This window comes from Callospermophilus lateralis, chromosome 18, assembly GCF_048772815.1.
Source record: "Callospermophilus lateralis isolate mCalLat2 chromosome 18, mCalLat2.hap1, whole genome shotgun sequence".
Taxonomy (NCBI): Eukaryota; Metazoa; Chordata; class Mammalia; order Rodentia; family Sciuridae; genus Callospermophilus; species Callospermophilus lateralis.
In genome coordinates this window covers 5700421-5710895 of record NC_135322.1, presented here as the reverse complement: position 1 = coordinate 5710895, position 10475 = coordinate 5700421, and the positions used below count along the sequence as shown (strand labels likewise).

The window sequence follows — 10475 nt, the reverse complement described above, 5'->3', positions numbered from 1 at the left end:
CCAGGACCCCCATGACCTGCCCCAGCTATAGACAACTGTATTCAGGCGCATGCTTCTGGTCACACGAAATCCTGGCCACCCCCAGGGTGGACCGTCCACACTGGCATTTCTTGATGGGTGCCTTCTGTTCCCTGGGACTCCTGGGGGCAGAGCCAACCAGCTCTGGAGGCCCCAGGTCCACATGCTCTGGAGTGACCGGGCAGCAGAGAGCATGGCCGTGAGGGAGTCCGTCCTGGTGGCTGGTGACTGAGGAGACGTATTGCACCTTTTAAAATCTGCCTCTTCCCTTCCCACTGTCTTCCTGGTCAGTCCCCCCTCATGAGGTCTCAGCCTGGGTTCTCTGTCCCTTAGGTCACCTGCCAGCAGGGTCCCTCTGTGTCCTTGGTGTTTTACTGTAGAGAACTCAGCCCAGTGTCTCCTCTGCACAGTCCCCTGGGACCAATGTCCAGCCAGGGCAGGAGCAGCCCTCCACGCTGCCCAGTGGATCCCACTATTGTCCAGGTGCCTGAATTCTTAGTGTCTGTCCCCTGTGCGGTGACTCCTTGGGGACAGTGTCCAGGTCTGGTGTGCAGAGAGGGTGTCACACCGTGTGGCTGCTGAGGGAGGAGAGGTGGCCTGCTCACCCCAGTGGCCTCCCTTGTCTCCTTTACCCTGGGGTCACTCAGGGCTCTGGTTAGAGGAAGTCCATTGAGTGACATTGCAGAAAAGTCTCCCAAGAGGAAGGACGTCAACAGGGAGGGAGGAGACGGGTGACTCAGGGAGGTCCCTGTCCTCTCTGTCCTCAGGGCTGCAGGCTGGATGTGGCGGTGGGGGCTGGTCTCCAAGGGCAGAGGCCACCCTGGCAGAGGCTGGCTGAAGGTCCTCCTCTAGGAGGCCACCGTCCCCTCTGTCCCCTTCCCGTGGGCCTCCTCCTGTGGGCTCTTAGTTCCTCAGAGAGGAGCTCTGGGGGCAGACTTCCCCTGTGGCCCTGCAGCCCCGGCCGACATGCTGCTGCTGCTGCTGCTGCTGCCCCTGCTGCAGGGCTGTGGGCGGGTGGAGGGCCAGGGGGGTTACACCCTGAGGGTGGAGAAGAAGAAGGTGACAGTGCAGGAGGGCCTGTGTGTCCATGTGCCCTGCCAATTCTCCTACCCCTGGAGCAGCTGGACTACCTGGAACCCAGCTCATGGCTACTGGTTCCGGCGACGGGACACAATGAAGGATGCTCCAGTGGCCACCAATGACCCTGACAGGAAGGTGCGGGAGGAGACCCAGGGCCGATTCCACCTCCTTGGGGACCCAAGAACCGACAACTGCTCCCTGAGCATCAGAGACGCCAGGAAGACGGACACGGGGTCCTACTACTTTCGGGTGGAGAGAGGAGACTTGATGTACAATTACCTATATGACATGGTCTCAGTGCGAGTGACAGGTAAGGCACCAGGTCAAGGCAGCCTCAGGGAGGTCACCGGGCAGCAGGGCAGGGCTGGGTGGGACCCTGCCCTGGGGAGTTGGAGGTCAAGCATTAGGGGCTCAGGGAGCAGCTGGGTCAGAGCCTGAGCTTCTCTCAGGGCCCCACCTCCCACCCTCCCTCCTGACCCTGCCTGTCCCCCTCTGCTCACCAGACCTGACCCACACCCCTGACATCCTCGTCCCTGGGACCCTGGAGTCTGGCCGTCCCAGCAACCTGACCTGCTCTGTGCCCTGGGCCTGTGAGCAGGGGACGCCCCCCACCTTCTCCTGGGAAGGGCCCTCTGTGTCCTCCCTGGGCCCCAACATCATCCACTCCTCGGTGCTCACCCTCACCCCGCGGCCCCCAGACCATGGCACCAACCTCACCTGCCAGGTGACCCTGCCTGGGGCCCGTGTGACCAGGACAAAGACCGTCCACCTGAACATCTCATGTGAGAGCTGGGCTGGGACACCTGGGTCTCTGATGGGGCTGGTCCCTGAGGGAGCAGGGAGAGGGGTCAGACCCTGGACCCTGGGTGCTGGGTCCTGAAGTCATGTGGGGGCTGGGCCAGGAGGATGCAGCCTCCACCCCTCCCCACCATGAGGCTCCTGGGACAGAGGGCTGATGTCCCCAGCCTCCCACTGACAGGTCTGCGTGTCTCCCTGCCCCAGACTCTCCACAGAACCTGAGTGTAACTGTGTCCCCAGGAGCTGGCCCAGGTAGGGAGGGGCTCGCTGGGGCTGGGGGGGCAGGGCCTGTTCAGCTCAGGGCAGGGCTGGGTCCCCTCACCCTGGTGACAGAGCCCCTTATTGGGGAACCCATTGATCCCTCTCCACCGAAGCCTCATGTCTGCCTTGAGCACCCGTCCCCACCCTCCCAGGCTCCCTGGGGTTCCAGTGCCTGTGGCTCACCCCCACAGGGACAGGGTGACACTCTCACAGCAGAACTGTGCCTCCCAGGCCCCCTCCCAGCCTCCTCCTGGACCCGCCTCCAGCCTCCTCTTCTTCTTCCCCAACAGCTTTGATCTAAGTGCTTGTGGCAGGAGGCACAGTCCAGGGCACACGCAGAACACGCCCAGCAGTCTTTCCCCAGAGCCTAGGTCCCTCCCAGAAGTGGCCAGTGTCCATGCAAGCTGAGCCTTGGACTGTGCCCCTGAGGCCTGAGAGGTCACTGCATGTCAGTAGCACTCAGGGTCCTCGTTCTTGGTGGTGAGGGTGTCCCACTTCCCAGATGGACCCTGTTCTGTGGGCGTCCTCTGCCAACCAGCACTGAGTCCATTCAGCCCACAGGAGTGAGCAGTGGATGGTCCTGAGCCTCTGTCCACAGCTGGGTGTGCACGTCAGTGAGCTCAGCTCCTGAGCACAAAATACAGCTGTGCCACATTTTCTGGTTCAAGAGCTTGAGTCAATATAGCTGAAGGAGGTACAGGAAAACACATCCGTCACAGGAACATCAACTTGGCCATATTCCTGGGCCCAGGTCAAGGGTGTGTTTTCCTGTGCTTCATTCAGTCCATGAGTGGGGGTGGGTCCCCTCCCTGGACTCCAGGGTTCTCTTTCCTTTGCTCTCTTTGTCACTCTGACCCTCTGTCTCTTTCTCCACAGCATCCACAACCCTGGGGAATGGCTCATCTCTTTTTGTCCTGGAGGGTCAATCTCTACGTCTGCTCTGTGTCGTCGACAGCTGTCCCCCTGCCAGACTGAGCTGGTCCTGGGGGAACCTGACTCTGTGTCCCTCGCAGACCATGGACCCTGGGGTGCTGGAGCTGTCTGCAGAGCACCTCAGGGGAGGAGGGGAATTCACCTGCCGTGCTCAGAACCCTCTAGGCTCCCAGCACATCTCCCTGAGCCTGTCACTGCAGAGTGAGTGTCACAGTGGGCTGCAGAGGGGCAGGAGGAGGGGGCAGCACCTGCCCCACACCAGTCCCTGCAGCCACCTCCTGGGCTTGAGAGGGAAGCTCATCTCTGTCCTGCCCTCAGCTGGGGGCCTGGGACCCAGAGCCTGGCTGCCCCCTCCCTGCTGGGCCAAGGTGGGTGGTGGATCTTGGAGGCCAGGTGGGCCTTAGACAGGTGGTCTGGGCAGCAGGGCCCTTGCTTTGTGGGCCAGGACTCGTGAGGCATTTGCCTTGGGCACAACATTTAAGATGAAGCCAGAAGCCAGAAGCCAAGAGTAAAGGCAAACAAAACCACCGTGAGAACAGACCCAGCCCAGACACTGAGCGAAAATAGTATCACGGTGCAATAATTAAAAAGTAAAAATGGATGAAAAAATTCTATGGTGAACAAAATACCAAATTTTAATAACCACACGGCACCCCACCCCCATCCTAGTTCTCCTGGTCTGGGAGAGGGACCAGGAAGGCTCAGTCCAGGGTCCTGCAGGGAGCAGGGAGGGAGGAGGGATCCTGGGAGCTGAGTCGGCAAAGCCATTCCCTCTGGTGCGTCCACAGGCAAAGCAGGGCCTCTATCTGGAGTGACGCAGGGGGCCCTCTGGGGCGCTGGAGCTACCTCCCTGCTCTTCCTGTCCTGCACCCTCCTCCTCCTCGGGTGAGCATTGGCGGGCGTCGGGGAGGCCGGGCAGCACCCTGGACAGGAGGAGGGCGAGCGGGGCCTGGCCCTGAGCTGGAGGGACCTGGATGGCCGAGGGCGTGAAGCCAGGGCACCTGAGGTCCAGGGGGGCTCTGGGGGAGCCAGCCACACAAGCCCTCGTCCGAGCAAGGGGCTCCCGGGCTGTCCCCACTCTCGGAGGCGGGAGCCTGGAGCCTGCCTTCCCAGTAGGAGCCTCCAGGACAGGACAGTCCTCGCCCACTTGGCCGCCCTCCTGGGCTCAGCAAGAAGCAGGGTGGGGCGGCCGTCTGCCCTCTGTGCTGCCCTGGTCCCACTGAGGCTCCTTGGTGTCCCCATTCAGAGCGCGCTCCTACAGGAAGAGGTCCGCCAGGCCAGCGGAGGGCTCGGGGGATACCAACGCTGTCCAGAGCCCAGCCTCTCAGGTGAGTGACATGGCGCATCCCCACACCTCCCGGAGATGTCCCCAGGACTGCTCTGCTGAGGGTGGCGCAGCTGCTCTCCCCTCTTCCCCGGGACAGCCGGCTGTCCAGCTGGATCCCCACACCGTGGGCTGCTGACAGCGCCCTCCTCCCTGCTTTCTCCCAGGCCTGGCCTCAGGGACCCCCTCTGTTCTGCTGTCCTCCTGTTAAGCCATTGTGTCACATCATGTCTCCTCAGAGCAGCGAGCACCAGCCCCCACACTCCCTGACCCCTTCATGGTTAGGGACTCGGGATCTCTTCCCTGGACCTGTTCCCCTCCACCTCTGTCTCCCCTTCCACCTGGTGCCATCTTCGAGGCGCCCAGTGTCCACTCCTCTGCACTTGGACACCTGTCTGCAGGGCCAGACGGTGGACCCCTTGGCTGCTGACCCCCTGTCCCTGTTGTGGCTACTCAGCTCTGCTACTGTGGCATGAGGATCTGCTGTGTCACAGGGTCTATGCAAATGGTGACCATGGCCCTGTGCAAGGCTGACCCCAGGGAAAGTGAGCTCCTCAGCCCCTGGTGGCCCCCTACCTCCCATCAGGTCAGGAGCCTGGGGGAGCCAAGGAGCCACTTGCCTTCAGTGAAAATTTAAGGGGTGCCAAGAAAATCTCAGGAATGGAGACAAATAGTGTTCTAATGAGCTGACAAAACCAGGTAAGGTAAAGTTAGTTAAGGTGACTTAAGGTTGTCATTCCGTCCAGAGACATTGTGCAGCGTGGCCACATTCCCCTGAACAGAAGGGAATAAAGAGTAGGTTGTAAATACCGTCCCCTGTTCATCTCTAGAGAGCCAGGAGGCACAATGACCTCAGGGCTGGTGGGGACATCAGATCCTCAACTCAGGAAAAGGCTGTGCTACATATTAATGAAACGTGGTCATTTCAGTTATTTTAAAGTTCTCTAAAAAAGCTGACCATTAAAAATGACACTAAAACATATCAACAGAGTGTTCCTCCAGTTGGCTCAGCTGGACACTTTCACTAATGCTGGGTTTATTTTGTTTTCCACGAATTTTGGCATTTATTTTGATTTTTAAAATCTTTGCATTAAAATATTTATCTCAGTTTCTGACATTTTTCTCCCCCTTTTTAATTTTTCTCTCCTGATGAGTGCCCAGCTCACTCGCCTGGCCCTGTTCTCCCCACAGCCTGCTCCCGCCCCCCACACTGGGCTCCTCTGCAGAGGGCCTTCACTGTGGTCCCCCAGAACAGAACAAGGTCATTGGTGCCTCTGGGCCTGGGCCTGCCTGTTCCTCCCTCTCAGAGGCTCTTTGCAGTCCCACTATTCATTCCTGTCACCCTCCTTTCTCTAGGACCTGTCACCTTCCTCCTTTGTGTTTTGTATCTAGAGCCTGCTTTGGAGAGTTTGGCAGCACAGTAGCCTGCTCTGGAATTCCTTAACCCCTCAGGGAATGTCCCTGAGACCTACCAGGGACCAGCTGTGTAGGGGCCAGGGACCCATCTATGAGACACAGCAGCAAACTGAGGCTCGGAGCTTCTCTTCTAGACAGAGGGATGCAGCAAGCCACCAAGCAAACAGATGGTGGTGCATGGGCACAAGGAGAGAGAGACTGACTCTGGGGAGGAAGGGTGCAGGACTGGGAGGGGCTGAGAGGTTTCTGTTTTTTAGATCTGTCCTCGATGGTGAAAACCCATGCAGCCTGAGTTTGACCGTCTTAGCCGTGTTGAAGTTAGAGCTGGGCAGCAGACCCCCGGAGCACTTCATCTCCATCCATGAGCACAACCCGCTGCCCTCCTGCCCCCGCACCCTGCCAGTCACCCTCCTACTCTCTGTCTGTGCCTTTGCCTCCTCTGGGGCTCTCTGAGGTGGACTTGTACAGGATTTGCCCTTTGGTGACTGGCTTATGTCCTGCAGCAGGACCTCAAGGTTTGTCTGTGTTGTAGCAGGTGACAGAAGGTCTTTCTTTTTAAGGGTGAATAATATCCACCACATTTTCTTTGCCCATTTATCTGTTGATGGGCATTCTGGTTGCTTCTATTTGTTGGCTACTGTGAATAATGCACAGCTGTGTGAGCATCCTTTCAAGATTCTGTTTTCTAGTCTTCTGGGTATGTGCCCATCACTAGGATTTCTGGATTGTATAGTGTTCTATTTTTAATATTGAGGAACTTCCTGTTTCTGCAGAAGCTACAGCATCTTACATTTACCAGAAGCGTACGAGGTTCCCATTTCTCAACACCCTTGGCAACACTGTCTTTTTGTTTGTTTAATTTCCTATTATTTTCCTAATACCGTCCATCTAATGCATGTGAGGTGACAGTTCTCTGGTTCTGATTTGCATTTCTCTGATCACTAGTGACACTGAAGATTTTTGTGTGTGTGCTTCTTGGCCATTTCTGTGTCTTTTTGGAGAAATGACTGGTCACGTTCTTTGCCCACTGTCTACTTGGGCTGTGTTTTGTGCTGACGTGCTGCAGGGTTCCTTCTGCAGCCTGGCTCTTGGGCCCTTATCAGATGGAAGGCTCTCCCAAGTGTCTTCCCACTGTGGCGAGGGTAGTGACGAGGGGGCTCTGGAGTCTGTGGTGTGAGGGTTCCAGGCAGAGGGAGCAGTGGGTGCAGTTACACCAATAGGAGGCTGCCCAGTGCTGAGGGCAGGGCCTGGGCTCTACAGAGGGAGGCAGGTGACCCCAGAAGATAAGCTGGGAGAGGCTGAGCTTATGCAAATCCCATCTGCTGTGGGGCTGTGCAGGGTCTGCAGGCCTGAGCACCAGGAGGGGGTCCTCTGGCTGCTGTGTGCAGGAGAGACCCTGTGTGTGTGTGTGTGTGTGTGTGTGGTGTGTGTGTGGTGAGGCCTGGTGTGTGTGTGTGTGCAGGAGAGACCATGTGAATGTGTGTGTGTGTGTGTGTGTGTGTGTGTGTGGTGGGGAGCAGGTGTGTGTGTGGGGGCAGAGGCTGGAGGTTATAAAGGAGGCTGGGAGGCATTGCCAGGCAGGAGGTCATGCTGGCTGGAACCTTGACTGGCCTCTGGCTGGATCCTGAGGTCAGCTGAGTGGGACCACTGTGGACGGGGAGCGGGGACTGAGTGACAGGATCCAGGATGCTTGACTCCCGGATCTTTGCCCTGAGCAGTCAGAATGGAGGCGCCAACCACTGAGGTCCAGACGAGGTAGGAGGAGGGACTTGGGGAGGGAAGGAGAAGGTCTGTTGAAATAGGTTTTAGCTCTGGACAAGGGAGGGGTTCCAGTACTGACAGCCCCTACTCACAGTGTTTCCATGGGCGACTTCTCAACTTTACGAACATGCAAAGCAGTACCCACTCGGAGAAGCCACATTTCAGATTTAGCATGTTGACCTTCTCCGGGACCAGGGATGGGTGGTACATGACACGCTGTGGCCCTGGACAGGGGCAGCGTCCCCCACAAGCCACACCCGAGGTAGACCAGCGCTCTGTGGAGGACTGGGCTGCCCTGTTGTGGATGCGGTGTTGAGTGGCTCCGCGGCTGTTCAAACTCGCTACAAAACAGGCTTTGCCTGAGAGCTCTCCCAGTGCCAGGCTCACGTGAGTGTGGTGAGCGTGCTTAAAGTTCGGGGAGGTAAACTGGTGCTCCTGGGCCGTCCAGTGCACTAAGCTCACTTTTGACCTTGACCTTTTTAGTTATGTAGGTTTATTGGCTGTAACTTGAGGAGCGTCTGCACACTGTTGGCCCAGTCTGTGGTCAAGAGGGGGAGCGGGTAGGAGGGCTGCACGTCACAGCTGTTGATGGCGAGGGGCCGTGGGGACTGACTGTGACTGTCAAGGGACGTTGCAGAGAAGAATGCGACGACTCTGAGGTTCAGGGATCAGGAGGTGTGGACAGGACAGAGGGCTGCCCAGGCGGTGGATGGGCCTGGAGGTGTCCCGTAGCTCAGTGCAGAGGGCCTCTGCGTGGGGAAGGTGTGCGGCTGCGTCCTGGGCTTCTGCAGAGTCCGGGAGGAGCAGGGCTCGGGGCCTCAGGGTGGAGAAGCAGCTGGAGTGTGAATCCTCAGATAATCAAGAGGCAGGGGCGGAGCCAAGTCACTGTGGCTCTGTGGTGCCATCTGCTGTCCAGGGTGGGCAGAGAAAGGCCTAAGATGGGGACGCCTGGGGGAGCCCCCGTGGCTCTCTGCTGCCTGACCTGCTCTATTAGCTTCCCGCTGCTGCTGTAAGACTTGCCACAGATTTAGTGACTCCAAACAAAAATACCTGTCACCTTACCATTCGGGAGGTCACAAGTCCAAAATGGGTTTCCCGGGAATAAAATTAGAGTGGGCACTGGTTCTTGGGGAGGCTCCGGAAGATGACATTTTCTTGCTTTTGTGTCTTGGGGGCCTGGGGACCTGGACAGGGCCGGGGCCTCTCTCCATTTGCAGAGCCAGCAGCATCGTCCAGTCCCTCGCGTCCCCCCACCTTCACTGAAGAGTCTCTCGTGACTACCCTGGGCTCGCCCACAAACCCAGGATCCCTCTGCACCTCCACATCCTGGACTTAATTCCACCTGCAAAGTCTCTCTCACAAGGAAATGTATTTGCAGGTTCCAGGGACTCACATGAGGACATGTGGGGGTCCTTTCTCTTCCTCTTGGGGGGATACCATTTCTGTGGCTGGCTCCTGCCCCAGCCCATCAGACTGTAAGCATCTCGGGGCGGGCGCCATGTCTGGTCCAGGCCCGGCCTCTCCCAGGTGCCCTGTTCCTGCCCATCTTATCATAATGCACGATTGCATTTTTGTTTTTTGATTAGTCCTTATTGTGACCACCGTCCATTAAGGAATGAGCTGCAAGAGGCCAGGCCTAGGTCTGCTGTGTCCACAGGGTGCACTGAGCACCCAGCTTAGGATCTGGCACCGGGGCCCTCAGGAGGACACTGGGCTTTGGGGTCAGGAAGAAACAGATGAGACCCTGATTTTACCTGGGAGTTCGGGTGTGCTGCGTCCCTACTTCAACCTCGGTTTTCACTTCTATGAAATGGAGACGAAATAACACCTCCCCCATGGAGCTGTTGGGGGAGTTCACGAGGCTGGGTGCGCGTGGAGCATGCGGTGCTTGGGGAAGTGTCTATGAGGGACAGTTCAACTCTGGCGCACAAGGCTGTGTGATGAAGGACACAGGGCACCCCTGCAGCCCTGGCCTCCTCCCACTGTCCACCCTGACTCTCTCCTCTCTCCACTCAGAGCCACCGGGTCCAGTCCCAGGCAGAGGAACGCTCCCCAGAGCCAGCTGCCCTGGCCCTGGCCACCCGCCCCTCAGAGGATGAGGAGATCCATTATGCAGCCCTCAGGTTTCATGAGGTGAAGGCCAGCGAGCCGCAGGGAGAGCAGGCCCCCGACAGTGAGTACGCGGAGATCCACATCCAGCCATGAGAGTCTGAGACCGGCCCCGGCTCAAGGACGCGCAGCCTCTTCCAGGCCAAGGAAAAGTCAGGTCCCTGTAGAGGGACGCCTCTAGGTCCTGGCGCCACGCAGAGCTGGAACCCAGACCTATTCCCAGCTGCGCTCCGTGCTGTGCCTCCTCCTCCTCCCGCCCACCTGCCCACCCTGGGTATGAAGCTATTGAAACATCACATTGTCCCCGATAAATGCACACAGTTACTATTTGTACATCAAAACAAAACAAAACTTTAAAAAGCCCTACAGTGAGGAATGGAGGGACAGAAAGTCTCTCTGAACCTGGGCTGAGACGTCCGCCTGCCAGGTGGGGGTTAAGGAGTCAGGTCCTGTCAGCAGGGCGCCTGGAGGTGGGTGCTGAGCCCCTACGGGTCCCTGTGCTCTGAGCAGCAGGACCTGCAGGCTCCTCCTCTGGAGGCAGCAGTGGGCACCTGCCTGTGCCCTTGGCCACACATGGCCATTCCACAGCTTTCCAGGAAGTGACCGTGCCTTAGGGTCAGGCCTGCGCAGCTCTGGCCTGGCCTCCTTCCCTCCTTCCTGCCTTGGCCTCCCAGCTCTCCGTAGCTGTCACCTGCGTGCAGTCAGGGGGCATGGACACAGGAGCTCTCTGCTCTGCTCGCAGCTCACCGGGGCTCCCTGGTCCTGAGTGGCCCAT

At 58.4% G+C, this 10475-nt stretch overlaps 1 protein-coding gene across 1 annotated transcript; it reads left to right on the top strand.

The window, feature by feature from the left end:
* Positions 1-984: 984 nt before the first annotated feature.
* On the top strand, positions 985-10036 carry LOC143384288 (sialic acid-binding Ig-like lectin 8). Its single transcript, XM_076839328.2, has 7 exons — positions 985-1408; positions 1602-1880; positions 2101-2148; positions 3034-3303; positions 3879-3975; positions 4337-4418; positions 9608-10036. Exons 1-7 carry the CDS (start codon positions 985-987, stop codon positions 9794-9796), a joined length of 1389 nt encoding a protein of 462 aa, XP_076695443.1. The 3' UTR covers positions 9797-10036.
* Positions 10037-10475: the final 439 nt, after the last annotated feature.

Bases quoted from the DNA above. Each gene is read 5' to 3' on its own strand.
- LOC143384288 (XM_076839328.2), top strand. From the start codon at position 985: ATGCTGCTGCTGCTGCTGCTGCTGCCCCTGCTGCAGGGCTGTGGGCGG. The intron at 1,881-2,100 runs GTGAGAGCTGGG...TCCCTGCCCCAG, and splicing joins CGTCCACCTGAACATCTCAT to ACTCTCCACAGAACCTGAGT. The intron at 3,976-4,336 runs GTGAGCATTGGC...GTCCCCATTCAG, and splicing joins TGCACCCTCCTCCTCCTCGG to AGCGCGCTCCTACAGGAAGA.